The sequence below is a fragment of the Diabrotica undecimpunctata genome, chromosome 1 (genome assembly GCF_040954645.1).
Source record: "Diabrotica undecimpunctata isolate CICGRU chromosome 1, icDiaUnde3, whole genome shotgun sequence".
Classification (NCBI taxonomy): domain Eukaryota; kingdom Metazoa; phylum Arthropoda; class Insecta; order Coleoptera; family Chrysomelidae; genus Diabrotica; species Diabrotica undecimpunctata.
In genome coordinates this window covers 199,903,888-199,930,803 of record NC_092803.1, presented here as the reverse complement: position 1 = coordinate 199,930,803, position 26,916 = coordinate 199,903,888, and the positions used below count along the sequence as shown (strand labels likewise).

General features: G+C 33.0%; 1 protein-coding gene across 2 annotated transcripts in view; it reads right to left on the bottom strand.

Annotated features, from left to right (window-relative positions):
* LOC140432856 (hemocyte protein-glutamine gamma-glutamyltransferase-like) overlaps positions 1 to 26,916 on the bottom strand; it is a 32,671-nt gene extending 5,755 nt beyond the window's left edge. Inside the window, exons 1-6 of one of the 2 annotated variants that reach the window (XM_072520995.1) lie at positions 26,765 to 26,916; positions 17,002 to 17,204; positions 15,845 to 16,071; positions 11,725 to 11,994; positions 3,373 to 3,635; positions 60 to 398 (exon numbers count right to left, since the gene is read on the bottom strand). In XM_072520995.1, the coding sequence (XP_072377096.1) occupies positions 60 to 398; positions 3,373 to 3,635; positions 11,725 to 11,994; positions 15,845 to 16,071; positions 17,002 to 17,200 (1,298 nt within the window). In that variant the 5' untranslated portion in view covers positions 17,201 to 17,204; positions 26,765 to 26,916. Of the gene's footprint in view, positions 1 to 59; positions 399 to 3,372; positions 3,636 to 11,724; positions 11,995 to 15,844; positions 16,072 to 17,001; positions 17,205 to 17,477; positions 17,584 to 26,764 lie in introns of those variants that run through there. The other variant, XM_072520994.1, reaches the window with a different exon arrangement.

The following is a 26,916-nucleotide window of genomic DNA, read 5'->3' as shown; positions in this document are numbered from 1 at the left end:
CCAATTTATGGTTAAAAAACGTATAGAAACCACGTATAGAATTTATACAATAAACTTACTGGTACTGGTTGACAGATGTGGTACTGAATCCCCAATCAGATTCTTCGTCTTCTTGAAAATGAACGACATCGGCATTTACTTCAGAAAATACAAATGGTGTGTCGTACAAAAATCCAACCTCTCCTTTTCTAACCGCTTCAATCGATGCTGGTCCACAACGCATTACACTATCGCTGACTTCTTGGGGAGTAGCATCAATAACTTGCCAGCCGCCATAACCTGGTGACAAATCAGGACGTGACATCCAAACGTCATTCCAGACATGGAAGTTCCAGCAGGAATCGTTGCAAGCGCCGTCTGGTCCTGATTCGATTCGTTCTCCAGAAGCGTCAAAATATCTAAAATGATCAGATACAAACTATAAAAAGTGAAGATCTGTAAGGAATAACATAAAAAATAAATATTTTTTTTAAATTTTTTAATTTTAACTTTATTAAATATATAAAAAATATAAATGTTCATTGTTTAATGCAGATACAATCCTTTAAAATACATAAAACAATTTTCAAATATGGAAAGACTTTACAGTGACAAAATCCCTTGTTTAATAATTCAAGTAAAAGTTTTTGCCATATTAGTGCAAACAGGTTCTATAGTTACATAAAAATGTGCAAATATCGCATCGGAGACCATAGTCCTCGCATATATTTATTCTTCTTGGGAGTGGGTCATTGAAAGAAATATTAGGTAATTAAAATTATTATTTACTCACATTCCTTGTTTGTCTGAAACCACTTTTAAAAATTTAGTCGTAAAAAAATATTTAATATTTCATTTAATTTTAAAATTGGAAACTTTCCTTAAGATTTCCTCAAAAAATTGTTTATCTCTCTATGGCATCTTTTTTTTCGTTCTTATACATAAATTATAAAAGCCTTATATAAAGGTCTCAAGCAGAGATGCTCTTTGTTATTGTTACATATATAACTACAATTCGCAAATGAGCAGATTCTTTTGACTCAGGTAGAAATGATTTACAGTATATGTGACAGTATATGTGACGAGGAAGATAAAAGAGGAATACAAATAGGCAGGACTGACAATAAACTAATTCAAAATATCTGCATTAGGAAGCCAACAACAGCTCTGATATTTAGGGGATAATGGGAATAAAAAAACAAAGGGATGTCAGGACTGTAGATACCCCGGTACAAGTATTAAGTAAAGACATAATGAATAGACAGGAAATCAAGAAGAAAATATCAATACGGAGAAGACAAGTAATTAGGTCAAACAGTATTCAATTATGTTGTAGTATTGTAGCGTAGATTTTAAAAGGAGCTAGTGTCAATTGAACAATGGCGGGCATCAATCTGTCTTAGTAGCAGATATCTAGCTCTGTCTCGATAGCGGATAACTCGTCTGTCTCAATAGAGGGGTAAACTAGCTCACATCCGCATAAGAAATTAGAGCGTATTCCCTGCCTAACACTAAATAATCTGGAGCGAACAGGCAGCCAAACTATTTCGACCAAGAACCAGTCCTTTTGAGAACCAAACAACTAGAATTCCTGATACCATCATTCGGATTTGTCAGATAAACTCGAAGGCATTAACCGATCAAAAAGGAAACTTTTATTGAAAACCATAAACAATTTGAAGGCTGGGCCAGAATCCTAGGCTATTATCTTTTGGAAGTAACCTATCACCATGTGTATGTTGTCGCTACCTACTTAAAAAAACACTGTAGAAAACGCCCTCTTCATTTGCTACATTACACAACATAATATACATTTGGTCTTCACCAAAATAGGAGAAACAGAACTCACAAATATTTATAAATCGGCCAATACTACATTGTCAACCACCACCCAGATAATGTAAGGCCCCAACCAGCCATTTATCTAAGTAATCTTAACAGCCTTCACTAAGAATGGAAATACGAAACTAATGATAAAGACGGCAAGACTGCTAAATTCTGCAGAGTGTAACTATTTGCAATATATCATCGATGCCAAAGACCATGATATCTTTAAATTGTCAGCTTAGAGAAAAGAGTATAAACCAAATTTACCTTTTTGTGCTCAAAAAACAGGAAAGATGTCCCTTATCAACCAAAAGAATAATACTCCCCGACTTTCCGACTAGTCAGCATAGACCGATTATAATCGAGTTTGGTTTCCAAATCCCGCCAGGTCCACTGGGCCAAAATATCTGCCATGAATATCTTGAAACTGACGTAAACTCCACTGTGGGCGAACTTCTTCTAAGTTGGGCACATCTAGAGGAGAAAAATGAATCTCTAGGCTTTAAAATATCTAGACATGAAGTGTGATTCATTCTAAGAAAATTTGTAAGTGAAAAATCAAAGATAAGATAAATTCACGACATCAATCCTAGTAAAATCGCCCACAAGTTACCTATGTATTAGAATCGGAGTACTTCCTACCATATAACTTAAAAGAAGTCCCAAATGGTATCAAATATGTTCAAACAAATTAAAATCATAGCTATCCTTAAACCAGGAAAACCATAATCTTACTTTATTCAGTTTACAATCTTACCAGACTGATCATTAACGGAATTGGTCCAAAGCTATTTTAATAAATGCCAATTAAAAAACAGTATTCAATCCACAAAGAAGCTCCACTCTCCAAATGCTCTCTATTACTACTCACATAGAGACCTGTTTTCAAAGAAAGTTGAAGACTTTTGTGGCATTTCTTATATTATCGACTGGATATGGTACGTTCTATAAAGATGGTCTTATCAACATATCAACAATGTCCAAATGCACTCCCACTGAAGAAACATGTAAGGCGACAGGCCCAGTCCAATAATGAGAAATATATCGTCATCGGAGTAGATTGATAACTTTCTCGAAAGTCGAGGCGAAAATATGTCGTTTCGCTCTCCTCACCATAAAAGACATTTACTTCAGTCGATCATCATAACTTGTAAAACGAAATCTTGACTTGTCAGTGAAAAATATTTGTGGCCAATATCGAAGTCATTACGCTTCCAAATAAAATATACATAACATATTTTGTTATGGTGTGTCAAAATGGATTTTCACAACGGCCCAGTTGGTTTTAGTTCGCTTCTTGTAATTGTTTTAACGATTTAATTTTTTTAATAATTCGTTATATCACAATATTTTTCCTGAAATTTTTTTTAAATTGTTAACCACGTCTGTAGAATAAATGAGTCCTTGCTTATTACATATATAATCATTGACCAATAGAAAATATGTATATTTGAGAATTTGAATGCTTTATTTGTATTGTTTTTACTAAAAAAAGTTATGAAAGCATAGAGAATTGCCTTCCTGAAAATTTAAAGCAGTGTACATTTGCAAAAAATTAATTCTTACTTATCGATTGTTAAAGATGCGTTAGTATCATGCGCTGAGACATAATTCGTTGTAGATCGACATGGGATACCCAGAGCTCGACAGATAGTTACCGTGGCAGCAGAATATACCCAACATTGTCCATATTTGACTGATGTTCCATTCGACAATAAGTATTGCTCCAAAATTGCAGTTGATCCCGTCCATGCAAATGGAGAAGTACCATCTGAATAATCGCCATCCCATCTACCTTCTAAAAGGCCACCATCATCTACTGCGTTAACCTGAAAATAATAAATTATTTAATCAACTGGGTGGTTTAATAAAAGCAGAGTTTTATACATTCGTCACAAAGATATAAAGAATTGGAAGAACATAGGAACAAAACTAAGATCAGCGATATATTTAAAAATAATAATAAAGCATGCATGTCATGCCCCTTTTCGCCAAGTCACAGTACCAGCAAAGATAAGGACCGAACACTACTCATTGCTAAACATGACAATTTAGATAGATGGAAATAATACTGTGAAAAATAATGATAGAGGAAGAAATTGTCAAGAAGATAAAACTGGAGATATAACCTTGAATATAAAAGACAAAAAAGCTATAAAAACGCTGGTCAGATCATAGACCCATTAAATGATTTGGAATCTAGATCATTTTAGTAGTGAATATGATACACGAAATCTGACAAAGTGTATGAGAATAATGTATGTGGCGTGGGGACTAGACAAAGTCAGTATATATCCGTATATACAAAAAATATGTCAGGGATTCATGTAGCAATTTCGCACAGTACACACTGCAGCAAAATATTTGTAGACGTAATACTAGGTAAAATAAAATCTTTCTTTTTACCAAAAATTGCAGAAGAACCAAGAGGTTTTCTCCCTGAATGAGGCAATAGGAAACAAATATTATAAGTTCGATAGAATATAGAAAAATATAGGGAATTCAACATCAAAGCGTGAAGATACATGGACCAGATTGTCGCAACAATGAATGTTTCGCTGTCAAAATTTGCGAAGATGAGGGAAGATAGAAAGAAATGGATGAAAATTGTAAATATCAACTCAAGAAGTATATTACGATATATATATATATATATATATATATATATATATATATATATATATATATATATATATATATATATATATATATCAGAATAAAGACTAAGAAGTATATATTTATAATATAATAGTCTCCCGTTTTATACCGCTGTCGCGGCTTTGGGAGTATAGCAGGGTAGTCTGCTATATCTAGGGCCTACGGTATACAAGGAAGGTAACATGGCCAGTGCTACGCTTCAACCGTCTATTATTACCCCTGGTTTTACTCAAGGAACTCATTTTTATTCAGGCTGAGTCGACCTGGGGCCTATAGACATTTTTAAAATGTCTAGATGTTCTTGCCGGCGGTGGGATTCGAACCCCGGACCACCGGCTTGCGAGTCAAGCATCCTACCGCTTGCGCTACGCAGCCCAGTATAATTTTATCACCCTCTTAATGTTTTCATATACCACCCGCTTAAATGAGATTAAATCATTCTGATTTTTTTTCTATTCTATTTCTATTATATTTCTTACCCAGTCCTTGATGTTCTCCACCTTGCCTCTACGTCGAATAGTACTTTCAGCTCTGTGCCATAGTGTGTTACCAACAATTTTTCTAAGATTTTCTGCTGTTTCTAACATTCTTTTTGTTCTCTCTGTGTCAAATCGTGTTTGACCGTTTTGACGGTCAATCGTGATGACTGTTTTGTAAATTCTGCCTTTCGTTTCTTTCCCGATATTTCTATTTCTCCATATTGTTTCATATAGGCAGCTTGCGGCTCTGTTTGCTCTATTTACTTGATCTTCCAATTCTGTTTCGAGCTTTCTCTAGCTAGATAGTGTGATGCCTGGTTATTTGAACTCCATCACTTTTTCTATTATCTGACCTTCCAGCTCCAATTTACATCTTAGTAAGTTTGCTGTTATTATCAAGCATTTAGTCTTTTTTCTGGAAATTAACGTGTTAAATTTTCAGTATACGTTGTAAATCATCTTCTTTAGTTCTTACTTTTTTATTATTTCATCCATGATCAGGTTGAACAATAAAGGACTCAGAAATTTTAGTATGTAGTACTGTGTAATTGTTTGTATATATTAAATATTTTGTATATATTAAACTATGTCAAACGCATAGCTATAAAATTTATCAACAAAAAATACGATAACATTTTTATTATAGTCGAATTCGCGACTATGCAAATTTTTCAAAGTTACTTGTTGTGGTGCGACAGCTCTCGAAATATAAGTAGATAGTTCTTGAAGTAAACAATGTGTTCCATGTCAAATAGTTTTTCTTTTCTTTCCGATGTTGGAATATTGTTCCTCAACATCACACAGCGATCCTGGCAGTCCATGTGATAAATATCGTGGCGATCCAGCTGGCCGTAAAACAATGTGAGGCGACTACACTGCTAACATTCTTTTGTTTCGGGTTTTTTTTTGTCTCCAGATTGACTGGACTAATAACTCTGCAATTTATTTAATAAATGACGGAACATAAAGGACGTATGACGGACTGTAACACCGTTTGCCCAAAGCGTAGACGGCAGTCTCCATGAAATGACGCATAATTTCAGTCAAACAAAGTGATAACAATTCCGACTTCATTCCAAGAAAACTGGTGGAAAAGGGGACAAAAAATTCAGGATGACCTGCAACAGCGGCAGAAAACTCAAGATCAAATTACCACGAAAGATGAATGGGACCAAGTTATAAGCTCCACTCCACAAAAAAAAATGTATGCTACATGTTTTTCAAAAGAGAAGGGGATGTGACAATCGCTACCGTCCCGTCAACGGTCTATACATACGCACTTCCACCTCTGAGTTTTACTTCCATCGATGAGCGCTAGAGGAGATGAAAGGCTGACAACCGTATAAAATAAGATCCACTGCACAAGAGAATCGAGTTCTATCAGAGAGTTGATCTGGGAACAACTCCATTGTACTTAGGGTGTTGACTGAAGGCCAACCGCTTCTGCTAGAGTGTTGATCTAGTAGCAGTTCCTTACGGTTCTTAGAGTCTGAGTCTTAGTTCTTAGGGTCCTGAGACAGACCTGTCTTCCAAATTTCTCTTGTTTTTGCTATTCACAATTACTCCCAAGTATTTAAATTGTTGAACTCTTTTAAAAGTATAGTTTTCTATATTTTTCATTCGTCTTTTTATCTTCTCTTCTAAAGGAGATTAGATATTTTGTTTTTCTCTCGTCAATTTTTTTCCGTTCTTCATTTTTCAGGATTGATAAGGGCTCTTTAATTTTTTTCTTATTTCTTTACATAAGAACTATGCCATCCGCATTTGCTACTATTTGTGTTAAGGAGTGGGCTATAATTCTTTTAAATCTGCTGGCCTTAACTGATTATTCTACTGCTATGTTGAATAGTGTGGTTGAGAGGGAAATTTAAGTAACATCTTATAATTATCTTTTATCAAAAAAGGTTTATATAGTATTCTCGTTTGTTTCTTTTCTCCTCCATTTTTAATTTCTTAATAGTTTTGTTTCATATTTTCCATGTTCTATTTTCGGTCTCTTATTTTGTTGAATAAGTGCTTTTTCCTTTTCAAAGCGTGTCACATTTCTGGATTTCAGTGATGTTTGTGTTTTTAAAAACATATTTCTCAAACAATGAATCCACGTGTTTTTATCTCACATTTTATTTAAATTAGAATATGCATACAAAATATTATTTAGAATGGCAAAAGGTTAACAAAATATAAATAAAATTTCCATTCAATAATTAGCATAAATCATTTACAGCAATAAACAAATCAAAATTTTTAAACAATTTGAATATATGATGCTTGTTATGTAATAAATTTTTGATAATATGTTTTCATTTAATTATAATTTTTATGAAGTCGGTTTGTTATTTGTATATGAAAAATCGAATAAAGAAGTTAACGATGTTAACGATGATAACCTAAATGGATATTTTACAGTAAATAAAACGAATAAATTGATTTTATACTAGTGGCAGAAATAAGAGCAGCCATAATATCACTAAACGAAGGGAGAGCTCCAGGACTAGATGGAGTACAGTCTGAATTTCTTAAACTTCTTGATGATGAATCTTTAAGAATATTATGTAAAATAATAAAAACAAAATTTGTTTAATTTACTAATGTTTGTATTTTGAGAACGATTTCCGAAGTGGAAATTAAAACGCCAATAAACGTACTTTAACCTTTATTGGCTTATTCCCATTTAAATAGTAATTACTATGTAAAATCTTCAATAATATCTATGACACAGGCAATATTCCAAAAGACTGGCTAGTTTCCAATGGGCAGCGAAAAAGTGCGGTGAATATAGGCTAATAAGTCTAATGAGCCATGCACTAAAACTTTTTCTTAAAATTATACATCGCAGAATATACAAGCTATCCGAAGAGAGAATACAAGACACACTTATTTTAGGTTCATGAGAGGCGTAGGTACGAGAGAGTTTAGTTTACAAGTATTATTCTAAAGATGCAGAGATATGACTTAAAGCACTTGATACATTTCAACAACTAAAAATGATGGATGTTCTAACAAAATCCCAAATAGGTGATAAAGACCGGCGTATAATACAAAATTTGTACTGGAACCAATCGGCTCCAATAAGAACAAATATTGGAGATAAACAGACGGAAGCAATCCAGATTCTGCGAGGTGTTAGACAAAAATGTATACTTTCACCTATATTATTCAACCTATATTCAAAGGAAATATGTATTTAGTGAAGCCTTGGAAAATTCCTTTTAAATGGAGAACGCCTTAAACAACATCCGCTAGGCAGATGACATCGTTATTTTTGCAGACAGTTTAAACAGTCTACAGCAACTAATAAACAAAGTAAATGAAGTAAGTGAAAGATTTGGACTACAAGTAAACATGCAAAAACTAAATTTATGGTTATTAGCAAAAATAAAATTAGAGACGTTCATGCTTAACTGCTTATCAAGAATACACCAGTGGACCGAGTAAAACAGTTTATCTATCTTGGAACAATAGTAAACGAACAATGGGATCACTCACAAGAAGTAAAGAAGACTTCGAGATGTAGCTATACAGAAGAATCCTAAGGATATCATGGAGGGACAAGATAACCAACGAGAAAGTTAGAATATCTAGTACATTTAATGAGAAACAGCACTAAATACAGATTACTGAAAATAATCCTTCAAGGCGAAATACTCGAAATATTCGGAAAGCGAGGAATTGGGAGAAGAAGAATATCATGGTTAAAAAACCTAAGGAAATGGTTCTCCACAACAACAAGTAATATATTTAAAGCATCAGTAAATAAAATAGTTATAGCCAGAATGATCGCCAATATCCGAAAAGAATAGGCGCCAAAAGAAGAAGAAGATTTTAGAAATTATAAAAATAAAACCTAGGTAGAATATTTCATGAAACCACGTCCAAATAGGCCTTGTTGTTATTTGGAGCGTTCTAGACCAAAACTATAAGTAAACTTTAAATTAAATGTATAGATAAAAATTTTGCTATAGTTTATTTTTATGAACGAGAGAGTAATTAGAATAATTTTAACTGGTAGCTCCGACCACTCCATGGGCGTGCTCAAGATTAATTGAAAAATTACTTTGAATAATTGTAAAGAATAAATGAATTATTTCAGTGTTATAAAGTGTTATGTGTATGTAAACAAAAGTGACCTCTTTTATCACACACTATATTAGAACTGACTGGCCTACATTAAAAAGGGTTTTAAAAAATTCACATTTTTTTTAATTTTTAAAAATTACAAAAGAGAAAAAGAGTTTTTAAAACCGTCTAAGGTATGTTAAATAGAGGCATAAAAATATTAATATAAAACTTACAGCTACTTGTTACAAATCCAAATCAGATTCAGAAGATGAACTTTCAGAACCAAGATTTATAATAACTGGCTCGATCATTTTATCAGTAATATTGTCCAGCTTCCACATTTTTTCCTCTTCTTTAATAGTGTGATTTACTGCCTTTTCCCAGTTTTCAGGTTTTACATTATTTACGGCCTCCAAAAACAACTGTTTAACATCATGAATTTTAAAAGTGGTATTTTTTCTTGAAACTTCACTCTTTATCTGTGCCCATACCAGTTCAATCGGGTTTAATTCACAATGATATGGTGGGGATCTAAGTACTGTCATTCCACGATTTTTGGCAATTTCATCAATTTCGTATTTTTTTAATTTTTCTTTATGAAGGGCACACAACGAATAAAGTTCCTTTCTTATAGATCCGGGATGGTACGTAATATTTTTTGAACTCAGCCAATTCTGCAAGTCTTTTTTTAACCACTTGGTTGTGGGCAGTCCTTCTATAAGTCTGGAGTGATAACTTGCATTATCCATTACTATTACACAGTTCTTAGGAAGAAGATCTATCATTTGTTCGAACCATTCTTGAAAGACATCAGCGTTCATGTCTTCATGGTAGTCACCGATACGAGTTGATTCAAAAGTTAATAAACCACCTTCAACAAAACCGTCTGAACTGCCAATGTGTACTATTATCAGCCTGCGTCCCTTTCCTGATGGTGAGTTTAAACCAGTAGATAAGTTATTTACAAAAGCGTGCCTTTGACTTGTAACAGTTTCATCCTGCCAAAATTTATTTGGTGTATGACCCTCGTTGATCCATGTTTCATCAAGATAAAATATTTTTCTTTTTTGGTTTCTCATTTCCTTTATGGGTCTTAGAAAATGTCTTCTCCATATGACAATATCGCTTCTTTCTAATAAAATAGACTTTCTGGGATTCTTTTTCCAGCGGAAGCCTATTTCTTTTAAAAGTTTCCATAACGTACTTCGACTCATTTCTGGGTAATCCTTATCATCTCGAACTGAGACAAGAACTTTATCCAATGTTGGAAATTCTTGTCTAAAGAAGAATTCATGCACTTTCCGTCGCAGTCCTTCTTTAAAATGATATTCTATTTAAAATTTTGGTTTCCCTGGAGCATTACGTGGCATTTGAAAACTACCACATTTCTCTTCTTTAATAACTCTGTAAATCGTAGATTTCCCAACACCAAGTGTACTGCTAACTAACTCAACGGTCTCATCAACACTTTCACATAAACGTTTGTCTGTAAATGATTTAAAACAATTAAATATTAATGTTTTTTCATTAACTGTTAGAGGACCAATTTTTCGGCGTTTACACGGCACTTCCAAATTTTCCATAACACTAGTATACACAATAAACTGCACCTTGCAACTGAAGTACCTACTTTTAGTGAACTGTTAAGAATTTTGAATACGCCACTTGGACCTTCCTATATACAAAATGGAAAAACCCACTATCACATTTTCTGTGGAATAAGTTTAGAAGGTAATTATCTAGTCAATTACTGTCGTAGATTCCTGGAATTAAAGAATTAAATGTTTGATTGTTGAAACCCTTACTTCGTGGAATGCACTCATTTCAGATAAAATAAAACCTTTTATTTTATCTAAAGAATTAAACTTTATTTTACAAATAGGCAAAGAATTAAACTTTATTTTGCAAATAGATAAAATAAAACGTTTTATTTTATCTAAAGAATTTAAACTTTATTTTGCAAATAGGTAGGTACTTATTAAACTTTTATTGGTTATATATAACCAATAAAATAAACATCTTACATTTCTTGCAAATTCATTAGTACCTGTTAACCTCCATCACTCCGACACTGGCAACCTTATTTAGGGATTAGTAACCCTCACAACTATTGTATTCTATTCTGCTCCAACCTTTATACCTGGTGGTCATACTCAATTTAAAATTGTTTTCCTATATACTTCTGTAAACTTGTTGACAAATATCTGTTTTTCATTGAGTCACCCGTATCAACAGTTTAGGGATTTGCATACATAATTTATTGTTTTATTACTCTCTCATACATAAAAATACACTATAGTATTAGAGAGCCAAAAATCGTAGTTAAAACTGACCAATAAATTACATATTTAAATTGCATACCGATTTATATGAATTAACAATTATATCCACACATTTCTATTTATTTAAGTAACTTGCACTAGACTTGACCAATATATGGAAAAAATTTGATAAAAAAGACACAAAAATTATAAATTGAACACTTAACTGCATAAAGAAAAGCAGAAATATTTAGATACTGACATCATATAGTATTTCTGACACCATTATTAGGCTTTTCCTAAATTTTTTATATCAAATTTAAATTACACAGCTTCATGGTCAGTCACAATACCTATAAATACCGATAAGTATATGTCTTCTTCCTATTCACGTTTTCCCTCCAAATTCTATTGTCACTGAAAATTACACTATTAGAAAATATAATATAATTTCAACTTACTATTGCCGAAATTGCCCTAGAAACCATAATTGGATTTCCTCGTTGAGCAGTAACTAACGCTGACTTTTCCAAAAGAAATATGGCGGCGGGTAAAGAAATTTCATCGAATTGTCCAAATATCCAATGCTTTCCTGTAGGTTTTTTGAATGTACCACACCAAATTTTGCCGTTATCATTAAGCACGTACTCCTTTCTTTCCTCTTCGTTTTCCATGAATACTCCGTCTTCGGGACACCAGGGGTTAAATATGATGTAAATGTCATCTTCGAACTATAAAAAAAAAACAAGTTTGTTTAGATTTTCTATATATAACATATATATTTAATGATTAAAAAAGGTTTAATCACCTAGATTTAGATAATTTTATTAAAAACCGGTCGTATTTCGTCAATTGACCTATTGAAAATACAATATTGAATTTAATTTTCCCGCTTTTCGAAAAAAAAGAAATTTTATTCTGTACCTGTTCTAAATTGTAAAAATGTTGTAGCCTGAATTGACTCCTATATACGGTTATTAAAATAAAACATGCTGCACGTAAACTTTTACGCTTTTATACTTAAATCAGATCATATTCCTGTTATTGGTAAATTTAGGTTTAGATTTCAAAAGGTTACAAAAAAGAATAGTAACAAACAATGTGATATGAGAAGACTAAAAGATAAGGAAACAAAGGAGACAGTTGCACGGATTCTTTCAGAAAAGCTTAATAATATGGAGCAAGCATATAATCCAGAAAAATCACTCCAGAATATATGTGAAACCTTTAACAAGATCAGAGAAGAACATCTAATAGAAAATAAAGAGAAAAAAAAGTTGGATGAATGACAATATACTGCAACTCGTATAAGAAAGAAGAAAATGAAAAAATATCAACAGAATGTACAAAAATATACAGAGACAAATAAGAACTGAAATACGAAAGGCCAAAAAGAAAGTGGTTAAAAACACAGTGTGAAGAGATAGAGTTATTGGAACAAAAACACGATACATTTAATATGCATAAAAAGGTAAAACAAGTAGCTGGTGAGCTAGGAAACTGCAAGATCAACAAACAAATCCACGTTTCGCTTCCATACATGACAACGGGTCGTATGATTGTTTTATAGACATGTATCTTCGTACGTCTTGTTAGTTGTTTCGATTTTATAAGTCAGTTATTGTTGTTCCAAGATACTTGAATTCTCTAACGCGCTTAAAGTTAAAGTCATCGATGGTGATGTTCTGACCGATTTTGTCTCTGCTTTGGTTATTGCGGCTCATATACATATATTTCGTCTTGTTTTCGTTGATTTGGAGCCCCATCTTCTCTGCTTTCTTCTCGAACCTCACGAAAGTCTCCTTCATCCTTAATCGTGTGTTTCTCTCCTAATAGGCCTCTCCTAATTCTCGCCATTCATCTCTGTTGTTTGTAAGGCGTTCCCACATTGGTCCTGCAGTTCTTTTAATATCTCTCTCCAGCGCATTTGCTGTCTTCCTTGTGGTCTTTTGACTTCATATGTCCGCCAATCCCCGATTTCTTTATTCCATCGGCCATCCTTAAGACGTTTGTTATGTCTAGCCCATTTCCATTTCAGCTTAGCTGCCTGTTCGACAGCATCTTTTACTTTTATTCTATTACGAATGTCTTCATCGGTTTTATGGTATTTGTGTGAGATACCCAGCACCTGTCTTTCCGTAGCTCTCTGAGTTTTTTTGATCTGCTCATCTTGAAGTGAATCTATGTACCCAAATAGTGAGTCATTTGCACATGTCACAATGTGCAAATGTTTGTGTTACAAATGTTACAATTAAACATTACAATTAAATTCCTTCTTTATATATATATATAAATGATTTAAATTGTTGTTTAGGGGATAACTTGTCAATAGAGAGTACTTTGATCTTCAGTCAATTTTCAACAAATTATTAATTATGATGCCCTGAAAACCAAGATATATAAAAACTTAATTTTAGACAGTCTTCGACAGTCAAGCAACCATGAGTGCAACGAAATTGCATGTGATTACCTCACGTGTGTCATAGGAATGCCTAAGGATTGCTATATGATTAGGCATTTAATATGCCTAATCATATTAAATAATAAAAAAAATTTAGTTACTCTATTGTGGATTCGGCACATACCGAATTGAAGCGAAACGGCGCAGCCCTAAGCTGCTTAGGGCTGCGCCTTAAGGAACGGAGGAACACGTTATCTGGAAGCCAATAGCATATGATAAACTTCCTGGAAGAAATAGAACTACCTTATTGAGAGACAATTAAAAAAGAAAAAAAGATTGGATACAAAAGATCTCATAGATCGCAGAGTTTTACTTCTAAAAGCGTTATCTAAGTGCTAGACGCGGTAGAAAAATGAAGTAGACACAAAAATATTCCTTTATAAATCATTTTGTATCAAAAATATTGTGTTGATATGTAAACAATTTTAAATATTAAGAAAATATTTTTGTGTAGGTGAAACATTAACATAATTTACCAATTTTTAAATATATCGTATAAAATGATATTAATGAATAATACATTTTTATTAAATAAGATTTATAGCTCAATACATTTTGAAGAAAATCGTAAAGTTACCTTGTTTTCGTCAAGGTTTTTATTTAAACAATATTCCTTTATAAAAATATATATTATATATTTTCTTTGAGATATTTAATAAATCTATAGGAACTAACAAAAGGAATTTTAATTAAGAAGGTAATATAAAAATATCAATAAACTGAAGACGTCCTCTTATACATATACCTATCAGCCACGATCTAGAACGACTTCTTCCTGAAGTTTTTGCTGGAAATATAGCATATATTTTTAAAGACGATGGTGATTTGTAGGTGAAGTTGTTTCTCTGATTTAACAAATTAAGATTCCGCAATCATACTTTGGATTACGACGTCAATTTGATTTGCATACTTGTACAGGTCCCTTGTATTTAGAAAATTGTAATTCTCGTGATTAGACTTTACTTTGTGAAACTAGAAAATATTCTGGAGACACATTTCACATAGATCAAACGCACAATATAATTAAAACAAATAGTCTCGAAGTAAGATTATGCTAACTGAGAAGTCGTTATAATGTGTCATTAACTGCAGAATATAGAGGCCCAAACATAGACTCAGATCATTGCTTAGTGAAGTCAAAGTTGAGAGCTAGAATTTCAAACGTTAGCGAAGAAAATAAAATGGATAGAAAGAAATGAAATGTGCAGATGCAGAGAGATGCAACAATTGTAGAACGATACTCGGAAGACATCACCAACAGGCTAAGAAATCAAAATGTAAATGAAGAAAGTCAGAAAGATATAGATTCTTACTGGGCCAAAATAAAGGAAGATACTGAAGCAGCAGCAAAAGTTAAAACACTAATAGAAACTTTTGACCGTAAAAATCTTTGGTTTGACGATGAAAGCAAGAATTCAACAACAAAGAAAAAGGAAGAAACAGAAGAATGCTTACTCGATGAACTGGAACAACTGTGGAAAATTGCCAGACAAAGGGAAGAGAAGAAAAGAGGATATACAAAATAAACAAAAGAAACTACTTAAATATATAGAAACTTTTACAGAGAAAAAGAATTCAGAGTATTCTATAAGATAGTTAACATCAACAGAAAAGACTTCAAGGCAACTACAAATCAATGTAGAAGTCAACATGGGGACCTATTAACAATAAGGAAAGATGTATTGAATCAATGGATGGAATACTTTAAGCTATTACTCAATGTGGAGGAAGAAGAATAAAACCTGGAAGACGAAAGAGATAAGGTAAGTGGATCAGACGGAGGAAAGACCACCAACGATTCTTAAAGTTAAAGACGCAGTTAAAAAACTAGGTAGAAACAAATCACCTGGAATAGATAATCGCCAGCTGATCTATATAAAGAAGGTGACCACACTATAATAATAGCACTCTACTATAATATGCAATAATAGAATACTTTGCAATATATACAAAAAAGGATATACTTTGAATGCTATAACCCGATAACTATTTCCGATTTGGAAGTCAATACATAATATCAAAAATAAATTTTATAATACAAGAATGATTCCTAACAAGGTATTTGAAAGAAAAAGAGATACCACAACAAAATAATTTCAAAACAAATCCAATAATCCTACCTTGAAATCTTTTCGTACTCCTTTTTGTCCAACTATAGTAGTAATAACATTGCAGCTCCAAATTCCAACTTGAACTTGTGGTGGAATTCTAACATTCACAATCACAGAACTTCCTTTATTTTCTTTTAGCATGACACCCCATACATGAGGGTCCTTCGGAAAGTGGTTTAACTTCGGATTGAGTGGTCGAACTGCTCTTGTGCCCAATATTACTGTAGGTTTTTCTCCTGAAAAATGTTTACAAAATTATGATCGTTTAAGAACAAAAATAGAAATTGACGATCATCTACTAGATGAACGTAAAAAAAATTAAAATAAAAACGACTACGAAGACAGGAATTCAGGAGAGACGCCGAAATAAACAATACTATCCAAAACTAATCGGGTAAGAAAGAATAAAAAGACAAGAAGATGATAGAAAACAGTAGAAATATATAATGTCTCAAACCCAAATTAGATGGAAGAGAAATAATAAAGATCAAAGACAAAAACGACCATAAAATAACTGACAGAGAAAATATACTAGAGAGAATCTACAACTACTATTAAAAAATTTTATGAAACAATGGTACACAAATCAGACAACATAAAACGAAATATCATTAGAAATGCTAAGATTTACTACTTGGCGAAATTAAATTCAAATTTTTACCATTGCGCTTTTTACAGCTTGCAAAGCAGACAGAATGATAAATTGGTTGACAAAGAAATCTATAATTTTCATTCCACGACCTGTCGATCCACCAATGAAAAAATCCTTCGCGAATTAGTTTTTAGCGAAGAACTAAAACAGAAAGACGGTATTAGATTTAATTTCAATGCAGGGCATCTTCCATCCGTTTATACGTATTTCAACCTCATTAGGTATCATATATGACGTATCTCTAATGGTACCTAATGAGGTTGAAATACGTATAAGCGGATGGAAGATGCCCTGCATTGAAATTAAATCTAATACCGTCTTTCTGGTAAAAAGAAATCTCCAATGGAAGATAAGAAATTATATAATATAATAAAAATAGAAATAAAAAAGCTTTAAACGATATGAAAACAATAAGGCACCAGGCAAAGATGGACTTATTATAGAAATGGTAAAATGCCAAGAAAAGATCTAGGTAAAATATATTATGTATATGACTAAAACTAAATGAACTCACCAAACCCGAAACTGATTCTTATTGTATCATGCTCAGGATCGAAGGCTCTATTTAAATTTATTCCCAGTTGAAAAACTGCTCCTCTTCGTAAGACTGGCGTAGGTGCTTCAGCGTTAACCAACTCATACTCATCTGTGTGATGTTTTACAGCATTTTCCTTATGAAAAAAATCTACTCCTATTACGGTTGCTGGCTCCATTTTTCTGCAAAAATATTTCTACTTTAGTACCAGATTTAAAATTCTTAATATTATTTGATAATGTATACGAAGCTTGATATTTCATTCAGATAAGTATCTTGCATTGTGTGTAAAATTCGCAACTGAATAGCAATTTGTAAATACGTATTACATACCCATTATTTTATATAATAATAATACCTATTAAAACAATTACTAGTTTTGTTCAAGAAATTTTTAGAATTGTGCTAAAACTTTAAACGACATTTTATAAATATTTTTGTAGATTAAAAGTTACCGTTTTACATGATGAATTCTTGTAGGATGGCGTCTTACTGGATGCGGTTTTTCAGATTGGACGTTGGAAGAAATCATCCTCAGTTATTTTATATTGGAACACACCCCAAATTTGAATAAATTATTTATTTACTATATAAAATAAGTTACAACGGGTCAAGTTGAATCTGATAATTTGAAATTATCGTATTAGCATAATCAGTTGATAATATGATTGTTGTTTTTGTTAATTTATGTTTTAGGTAATATACAGAGTGTGTTGTTATTTATGGTATAGCGAGAAAATAAATAATTAAATAAGTAGAAAAATAATATTCTATTTTACAATGTAAAGTGACCAACAAGGAAACATATTTTCTTATGCGCCGCCAATAATCGAATTCAAAATTTCCGAGAATTCATGATGAGCACGTGATTTCGGCTAATATTAACCACTTATGGCGCGTGATATTGGATGACTAATGTTACTTACTATTTGCCAGACTATATAAAAGTTTAATGTTCTCTACAAGGACACCAGAGCACTTGCTGTTAATGAATCATTGCATTCATACATAGAACAGACAGAGAACGAATGGCACATTTGCTTGTTTAACAATTCGTAATAATAATAGCGTTTATTGTTCAACAGAATCCATTTATAGGACAAAATACAATACTAAAGTTAAATGAAATATTATTAATTCATAGGTACTAACTAAATAACACATTTTTCGAGTATTTTACCTTAACATAAAGAAACTACTCAATCATCTAGGTAGATCTCAGCCATCCTAGTAAGCTGCTTTAAGCTGCAGTGAAATATATCGCAGTAAGCACTTAAGGAATTATAACAGTTGCACATGAGAAATAGAGGAGAATTTAACATAAGATTAGTTCTAGCTTGTGTATTTTTGAACTTAATCGAATTTCTCACTGGATAAGATGGAACGTTAAAATTTATTTGTCGAAGAATATCAGGGCAGTCAATGAGATTGTGTAGTAGCTTGTACAGGAATATTAGGGAGGCATTAATTCGTCTAGATTCTAATGATACTACGTCCAAACCGCTACACAACTCACTATTGCTGATGCCCCTCTTGGGATATATGCCGTTAATTTTGAAAGACAAAAATTTTAAAAATTTACGCTGCACCTGCTCTATAATTTGGATATGTACATCATAAAAAGGTGACCAAATGACAGAGGCATATTCCAGTTTACAGCGTACAAAAGTGTAATAAAGTAATTTAATTGCCTTAGTATTAGTGAGATTTCGACTATTTCTAATTATGAATCCATAAGATTTAAGTGCTTCTTTAACTTTTAAATTAACATGTTCAACAAAGGTGAGTTTATAATCAACTGTAACTCCAAGGTCTTTAATTTTATTCAAACGTTCAAGTTCGTTGCCGTCGATAATTTAAGGATGGTATATATTAGACTGTTTCCTAGAATAACTAACTACTTTGCACTTATTGGCATTAAGATTCAAATGATTTGCATTACACCATTCATGTACTCGATTCAGTTCACTCTGCAGAAAATGACAATCATTAAGGTCGCTTATCAATGAATAAATCTTTAAATCATCGGCATAACATAAACATGGTGCATAAATTGATTCACACAGTCTACATCTACAAAACCCCTGAAGAAGCTAGGTACTTTTCCGATTTGTAACCATTATAAGCAACAAACTGCGTTTTATTTGATAAGTAAGACCTCATAAGAGTCACGGCATCCTCAGAAAGACCAAAGAGACACAATTTAGAAAGTAATACGCCGTGGTGAATTCTGTCGAACGCCTTCGTAAAGTCAGTGTATATCACGTCAACTCGACTTCTATTATCTAGGGCTGCTGAGATCAATTGTGTGACCATTAATAAGTTTGTCACAGTGGACCGATTGGAGACAAAACCATGTTGATATTGAGACAGCTGATTACGAGTGCGTGAGTAAATACGATTATACAAAACTATTTCAAAGACTTTCGATAGATTGCAAATAATGCAAATTGGTCTGTAGTTTTCTACCTGACCCTTTTCACCAGTTTTGAATACTGGACACACTTTTTACTCCTTCCCGAGACTCGGATATTCCTTGTTAAGAAGACATAAATTAAAAATTGTTAATAGTGGCACAGTTAAGGCACCTATACAATCCTTAACCATAAAGGATGGAATATTATCAGGTCCACACGTCATTTTGTCTTTCAATTTCTTACTAGCCAAAATTATCTCAGACTCTAAAATAGGATAAAAATTTAAGTAATGACAGAAATGGTGACCCTGAAAACCTAAGAAAATAAATAAAGAATTGGAAAGAGGTCAATTTGACTACTCAGTGTCAAACTGGATGGATTAAATTTTACGTCCAAAAAATGGTGGCATGGACTAATTTTTTGACTTTCTAGATTTACGAAGGTACTCTAAATTTCCACAATAAATACGAGATAAGTGGATGTAAATATCTTTGGTTTTTAATTATATGTTTATAAACATATGTTTATGTACAAATTTTAAATAATCTGTTTATTATTCAAAAAAATCTATGTTTGGGACATAAAGAGATCAACTATGCAAAAATCTGTTTTTTCTTGTACAAAAATTAATGTATTCATGAAGGATTATATCGAACACGGTATTATCTCTATAAGCGTATAAATATGAATATTTGGATACTTTGTATTCTTCTTTTAGAAGCCAATAAAAACTATTTATTGATATGTAAATTAAAGTATTTAAATTACAATAGGTACTACCAAATTAGGAATAACAAATATGCTTTGAAAATAATTTTAAAACCTATAAATTAAAAATTACGTGATGATCATATAATACTTGGGAAACGTGAAATGGATTTTGATATTTTCAATAAAAATTTGGGATTGTTTTGTCATCTGATTTTTTTAAATGTCTGGTCTAATAACTAATGAAAAGTTATTTCTATTGTCTTTTATACAATTTCTTCTTCTTCATCACTGGCTTTACAACTCGGGGTAAGTCTTCGCCGCATCCACTATCGCCCTCCATCCTCTACGATCTTGCGCTTCTATTTCCCATTGTTGTACCCCAATTCTGAATAAATCGGCTTCAACATCATCCTTCTATCTTTTTCTCGGTCGGCCTACTGATCTTCTACCATCTGGTCTCTCAAAAAACACTGTCTTTAACACTCTGTCATCCTCTGATCGTACCACGTGACCTGGTCTTCTCCAATCCCATGTGAATTCATCTCTTTGAGGGCCAAATATTATTCTGAGAACATTTCTTTCAAATACTAGAAGCTTATTGATTTCCAGCTGGTTGAGAGTCCATGTTTCACTGCCATATGTAATAATTGGGCGAATAATCGACTTGTACAGTGTTAATTTAGATTTTTTCTTTAGTAGCTTTGATCTTAATAATGTTGAAAGGAAGTATAATGCTCTATTTTCCACAGCTATCCTTGCTGAAACCTCTTTTTCCATGTGGTTGTCCGCTGTGATTATCGCCCCCAGGTATTTAAACTCATTTACTACTTTGAAGTTGTGATCATTAATACATAAATAATAACTCTTGGTCGTGGATTTTTGGTTACTACCATGTATTTCGTCTTTTCTTCATTTATTCGGAGACCCAGACTACCTGTTTCCTCCTCGAGCTGTAAAAACACCTCTCTCACGTCTCTTGTAGAATGCGTGACTGTATCTATATCATCAGCAAAGGCCAGCAACAGTTTTGATCCTTGATCAGCAAATCCTCTTGTCAGCTCAGACGATATTTTACTTATTGCATATTCTAAAGCAAAATTGAACAGCAACGGTGACAAGGGGTTCCCGTGCCTAAGTCCTGAATTTATACCAAATATCATCGATGTTCTGCTTCCTACATTTACTTGCGCATATTAGTCTGTCCGCAGATTTGCGTTAATTCAACTAATTTTCTTGGTATTCCCATTTCTAACATTGATATCCACAATTTGCTTCTTTTTATGGAATCATATGCTTGCTGGAAATCTATGAAAATTTGGTGCATATCGCGGTTGAATTCTCAATTCTGTACAATTTGAAAATTCTATACAATTTCTGTACAATTTTATACAATTTGGAAATCAATATAATTCTGTCGCCAGAAGTGACCAATCACAACGCAGATTGTCACTCTGGCCGGCCAATCACAAACAGTTTTATTAACTGCGTTTTCATTGGCCTTCCGGCTGAAGATCGCTGCTAAATTGCAAACACGAAGTGTATAAAATGGCAGCACATCTTCCGATTGGGATCTAGTCGTCTTACACTACTAGCCCCGCTAGACCTTGTTGGCCGAATGCCATTTGAAAATTCAAGGTTTATTATTATTACCCACGATTGAGCCTTTGTGAAGACTTCGCTTTGAAGAAGAGTCCGAACGCTTCTTACAGTGAATACGAACGAAGTCTATTGGACTACAAAGCATTCACTAGAAGGTGTAGGAATCGAAGTAGCGACTGTTGGTCATTCTTTCGTCGAGGTGAAGGAAAGTTCAATAGTAAACTTGTTACCTCACGAAAGGAATTATAGACAACATGAGCAACATGAATATTGAGACAAAACATTGCATAGCCTAGATCCTAGAGAAATCATTAATAGGAGAGGCAGCTCAATGGGCACAGAGCCAATTCACGACTGGTCTGAACTACGACACGTTCCTGAACAGGCTGATCGATCACTTCGACAACACAACGAAAAAATCGTCACTAATGTCTAAGCTGTACGGACATTATCAGAAATATCAGCCAGTAGCAGAGTTCATTTCGACAAAGATGGCTCTTTTCGACGATTGCTACCCAATATTGACGAAGAAGAAAGGTGCAGGGCCATTACCGATTTGATTTGTCCAGAAATCAGAAAACATCTTCGAAACAATATGCCGAGAACCGAATAAGACCTGAAGCGAATTTGCGAAGAATTCCAAGCTGACGAGAACATTTCACGGCGTGCAAATCGACAACCTGATCCACTAAAACCCACAAAGAATCCAAACCAGAATCAAGCCAGGGGACAATTTACACAGAGGCAACCGAGAACTTCTGAGAATATAGATGATTGGAGAAATAGAAATCCAACTCAGAAACCGACTCTGAAACCTCGTCAACAGCCTAACAACCAGAAAAACGACGAGAGGGGCACCCACTAGGCCTCTCTTCAGATGCGGTGTTCCAACTAAATCCAATGAGTGCCAAGATAGTCTCAAACAAAGTCCAGGTCCTCATCGATACCTAGTGGGAAGTAACCTATTCTTAAGTTAATTAAGTAATGCTCTGTAATATTGCTCTTACACTGTTTAGTTATTTTTTTTTGGTTTTAAAAAATAATCTAGGTCCATTTTTGGAACAGCCTTTCTAGTAGACTTTCGACTCCTCGTCTGCATATTCATTATATTTCATATATTAAGATTGACATACTTATAGATTTTCTTATTAGTACTCTAAGATTCATGTGTTTTGTTTTACCATTTGCCATTAAAATGTTTTAGAGTGATAATTGGACAACTAGAACAATATTTACGATATAAAATCAAATAGCGCCGATGTTTGTTTAGTGAAAAAATTGTTTATGTCCTGTACTGTGGAAAAACAAATTGCATTTAAAATATATCTTCCAAGAATAAAATAATCCTATTTATGTGCTTATATAATTTGTTAGATAATATTCATAAAATTTAAAAATGCGTATTTAAATTTTTATTATTCAAGAGATGTGAACATCTAATTTATAGTTTTGCTACTGTCATCAACTAACTACTGTAGAATTTTCTTAGTAACCTTGGAAATAAATATATTAGGTGCTATATCAGTAAAACCTAACAGGTTTGTTTGTTAACATATTAGCTGCTGTAATGATTTTGACTAAATCGTCGTATGCGCAGAGTTTGAAAAGGCTTAGTATCGAATCCTAAGTTATTAACAATAGATAAAAAAAAATATTACAAAAGCAAAACAGTAAAATATTAACAGTTTTAGAAAAGGTAGGTCTACCAACCTAGAGAACAATGTTTTGATACTATATTATCAAAAAACGAAGAATTTAATTTAGAAGGGGACAAAAAGAAGCCTCTGAAAACATTGGTCTAACCAAGAGTTAACTCTTTCACCATAAAAAAATTCAAAATTCAAAGCGATCAACAATGCGACCAACAATCGAACTCAAAAAGCTGTTTTCAGAGCCAACTTTAACAATATTGTTAATTCTAACTATCGAAGGAATAACGAAGAAAAAGCAGGAAATTCTTGCCGAAGTCAGCATAAACAAGAAATTAAACATTTTAAGTGTCTAAAAAACACATAGATGAAAGTGCATGCAGGCCAAAAATAGATGAAATGCATTAAATCGTACAGGCGCCACACCCAAAGCACGTAGGTGCAATTTTTGCAAGACCGAATCTTCCTGACCGATCCTATCGGCAGACGGAACTACACAAAACGTTATTGAAGTGCTAACCATCTAGACTGGCGAGATTTTAATAAAATCAGTATACAAACTACCAGGAGAAACATTTAGCTTTTCGCTGAAAGATAATTTCGAATATCAGAAAACACAGTTCATCAAGGGGAAGTTTCAAAAGCAGCTACACAGGGTAAGGCCGGTCGTCACTCGACACTGAGGAGCAGGCAGATTGAGACCTCAGTTCCGTTTACCGTATCTTGTATTTTTAAAGTACTGATACGTCACGAGTGAGGGGAGTAGGCAGATTGAGACCTCGAACTCGAACGGAACCGTATTCCTCTTGATAATGGCTCCAAAATGGGTGCCGAAACGTCGAGTTTCAAATTCTCAACGCGGTTCTTTCCGAGACTTAATAATTTTCATTTATCTGACCGCAGAAATTTATCTGAACATTTCATAGTTTAAGTCGATTTTTATATGTTTTATATTTGGGATAAATGAAGAAGCACTCAATCGAAATTAAGTATGGAACGCTGCACTAATTAAACGAAATTTGAGGATCAATAATGAGAAGACGAAAGTAATGGTATGTAGAAAAAATAGAAAACAAACGAAGATAACACTTAATGGAAATACACTTGAACAAGTTGATAATTACAAATACTTGGGAGTACAAATAGAGAACAGAGGAACTAAAGAAACTGAAATAAGTTCCAGAATAGAAAGTGCTGCTCGGATGTACCACGCAATTAAAAGTACGTTTTTGTCGAAAAAAGCAGTATCTCAAAAAGCTAAAGTGACCATACACAAGACGGTGTTATTTTAACTTTTGGTAGTGAAAGTTGGACGCTTACCGATAAATTAAAGTCTAAAATACAGAGCATAGAAATGAAGTTTCTTAGAAGAATAATGGGTATAACCAGGTTAGACAGGATAAAAAATGAGGCAGTCACATAGTTAGAATGAATCAACAAAAACCAGTTAAAAAAGTATGGGAAGCCGGAAGACAAACCAAGAGACCAAGGGGCAGGCCAATGAAGACATGGGATGGTAATGTAACCTCAATCCTAGAGACATGAGGAATCAGCAAAGAACAAGCAAGAAAACAAGCAAAGAATAAGAAGCAATGGAGAAAAATTGTACATGCAACTAACGAAAGACATCACACCCGACACCTTAGGGTAAATGGGTGTAGGATTATATATATAATGTTTTTATAAGTTCCCATATTAATTAATATGGCATTTTTATTAATATTTATTAAAAACATTACCCTTATGGTTTTTTTTATTTATTTTCAACAATAAAAAAAATTTCTCTAAACCCTGGCTATACATTTATTTATGTCAATTATATATATTATGTAATTATTTTCATAATTACGTTAAATCCGGAGGTCGCTGTAGAAAAATGACATCTAGACAATAATATTGTCGGTTAATGTTAAATGTATTTTGTAGTATTGTAAAGTTTTTTGTCGTTTGTGGATTGTAAAATGGGTCGAGGTAAAGTTATCGATGAGAAAATTTGTTCAATCAGTATTAGATTTTTTAATTCTGTAAAATCCAATTCGGAAATCGCGAATATGTTGCAACTGTCACCCTATAATGTAAGAAATATAATCAGAAAAACCAAAACTACAGGTTCGGTCATCACAAAACCTAGAAATGTACGTAAAAGTAAAATAACTGAAGCAGATGGAAGGGCATTAAGACGCATTATAGTGAAAAATCGATGAGCAAATTATATGGAGTTAAGCGTTTTATGGAGTGACGTTATTGGTAGACACGTTTCTATAACCACATGTCACCGAGGGCCCACAAACTAGGATTTGGTACTTACAAAGTAAGTTTTATCGTTGAAAAAATTAGTACGAATTGTTTTTAATAAATTTTATTTTATTTTAGGCTAAGGAAAAGCCACAAAAACAAAATAAAAATAGACTAAGATGGTAAAAAGAGCATAAAGATTGTACTTAGTAGCAATGGGATTCAATACAATGGAGTGATGAGTCCATATTTGTAATGTGTGTTGGAGACAGTAGGTGGCGCGTCATTCGCAGGAAAAATGAAGCTTTCCATCCCGACTGTCTGAAGAGAAAAGTCGAATTTTCCGCATCTCTCATGATCTGGTGCAGCATGTCGTCTAAAAGTGTGGAAAGTTACATTTTATCGATGGGATTGTAAACACGGACAAATATTTGAATATTTTAAAAGAATCTCTTTTACCGACTATGGAACATCGTTTAACATCAGCGGAAGATCTTGTCTTCCAACAGGACGGAAGTTGTCATACCTCAAAAAATAGTTTAAAATGGATTGAAGACCATGGCATACCACTTCTGAAATGGATTTCTAACAGTCCCAACCTGTCAACGATAGAGAATTTGTGGCGCGAAAGGAAAAATATTTGAGAAAACATCCTGCTAGATCCGTCAATGAATTGAAAGAAAAATTGCAAGAAATGTGGGATTCGTTTACATTAGAATTTTGTTAGAACTTGGTAAAATCTATGCTTCAAAGAATTGTGGATGTCATTAAAAATAAAGAGGATGTAACTCAGCGGTAAACTTTCACATTTTTTTTTTGTTAATATTACATATTCTATGCGTTTTTTTTTAATTTATTTATTATTATTCTGTTTAACCAATAGTTTTCATTACGTTATAAAATATTTTCAAATTCAAAAAGGAAATTCAAAAACGTTGTTATATGCATTAAAGCTTTTAAAATTAACGCTGCGCTTTTATTTTTGTTCTCTAAAATTTAATTTTCTTATGAATCTAACATTGGACCAACTGATATGCCAAGGGGCTATATATATATATATATATATATATATATATATATATATATATACTAATTATATTACTAATATTTTAAAATTAATCGATAACTTACCTGGTAATCGATAATCACAAAAGCTCAAATTCACCAAAAAACTACCGCACTATTTATTGTCCGCTTCGGAAGAAATGATATAGAAGATTTCACAATCGCGACTGGACCGCTGGCACGTTATCACAGTATTTTATATAAAACAGAATTAAATT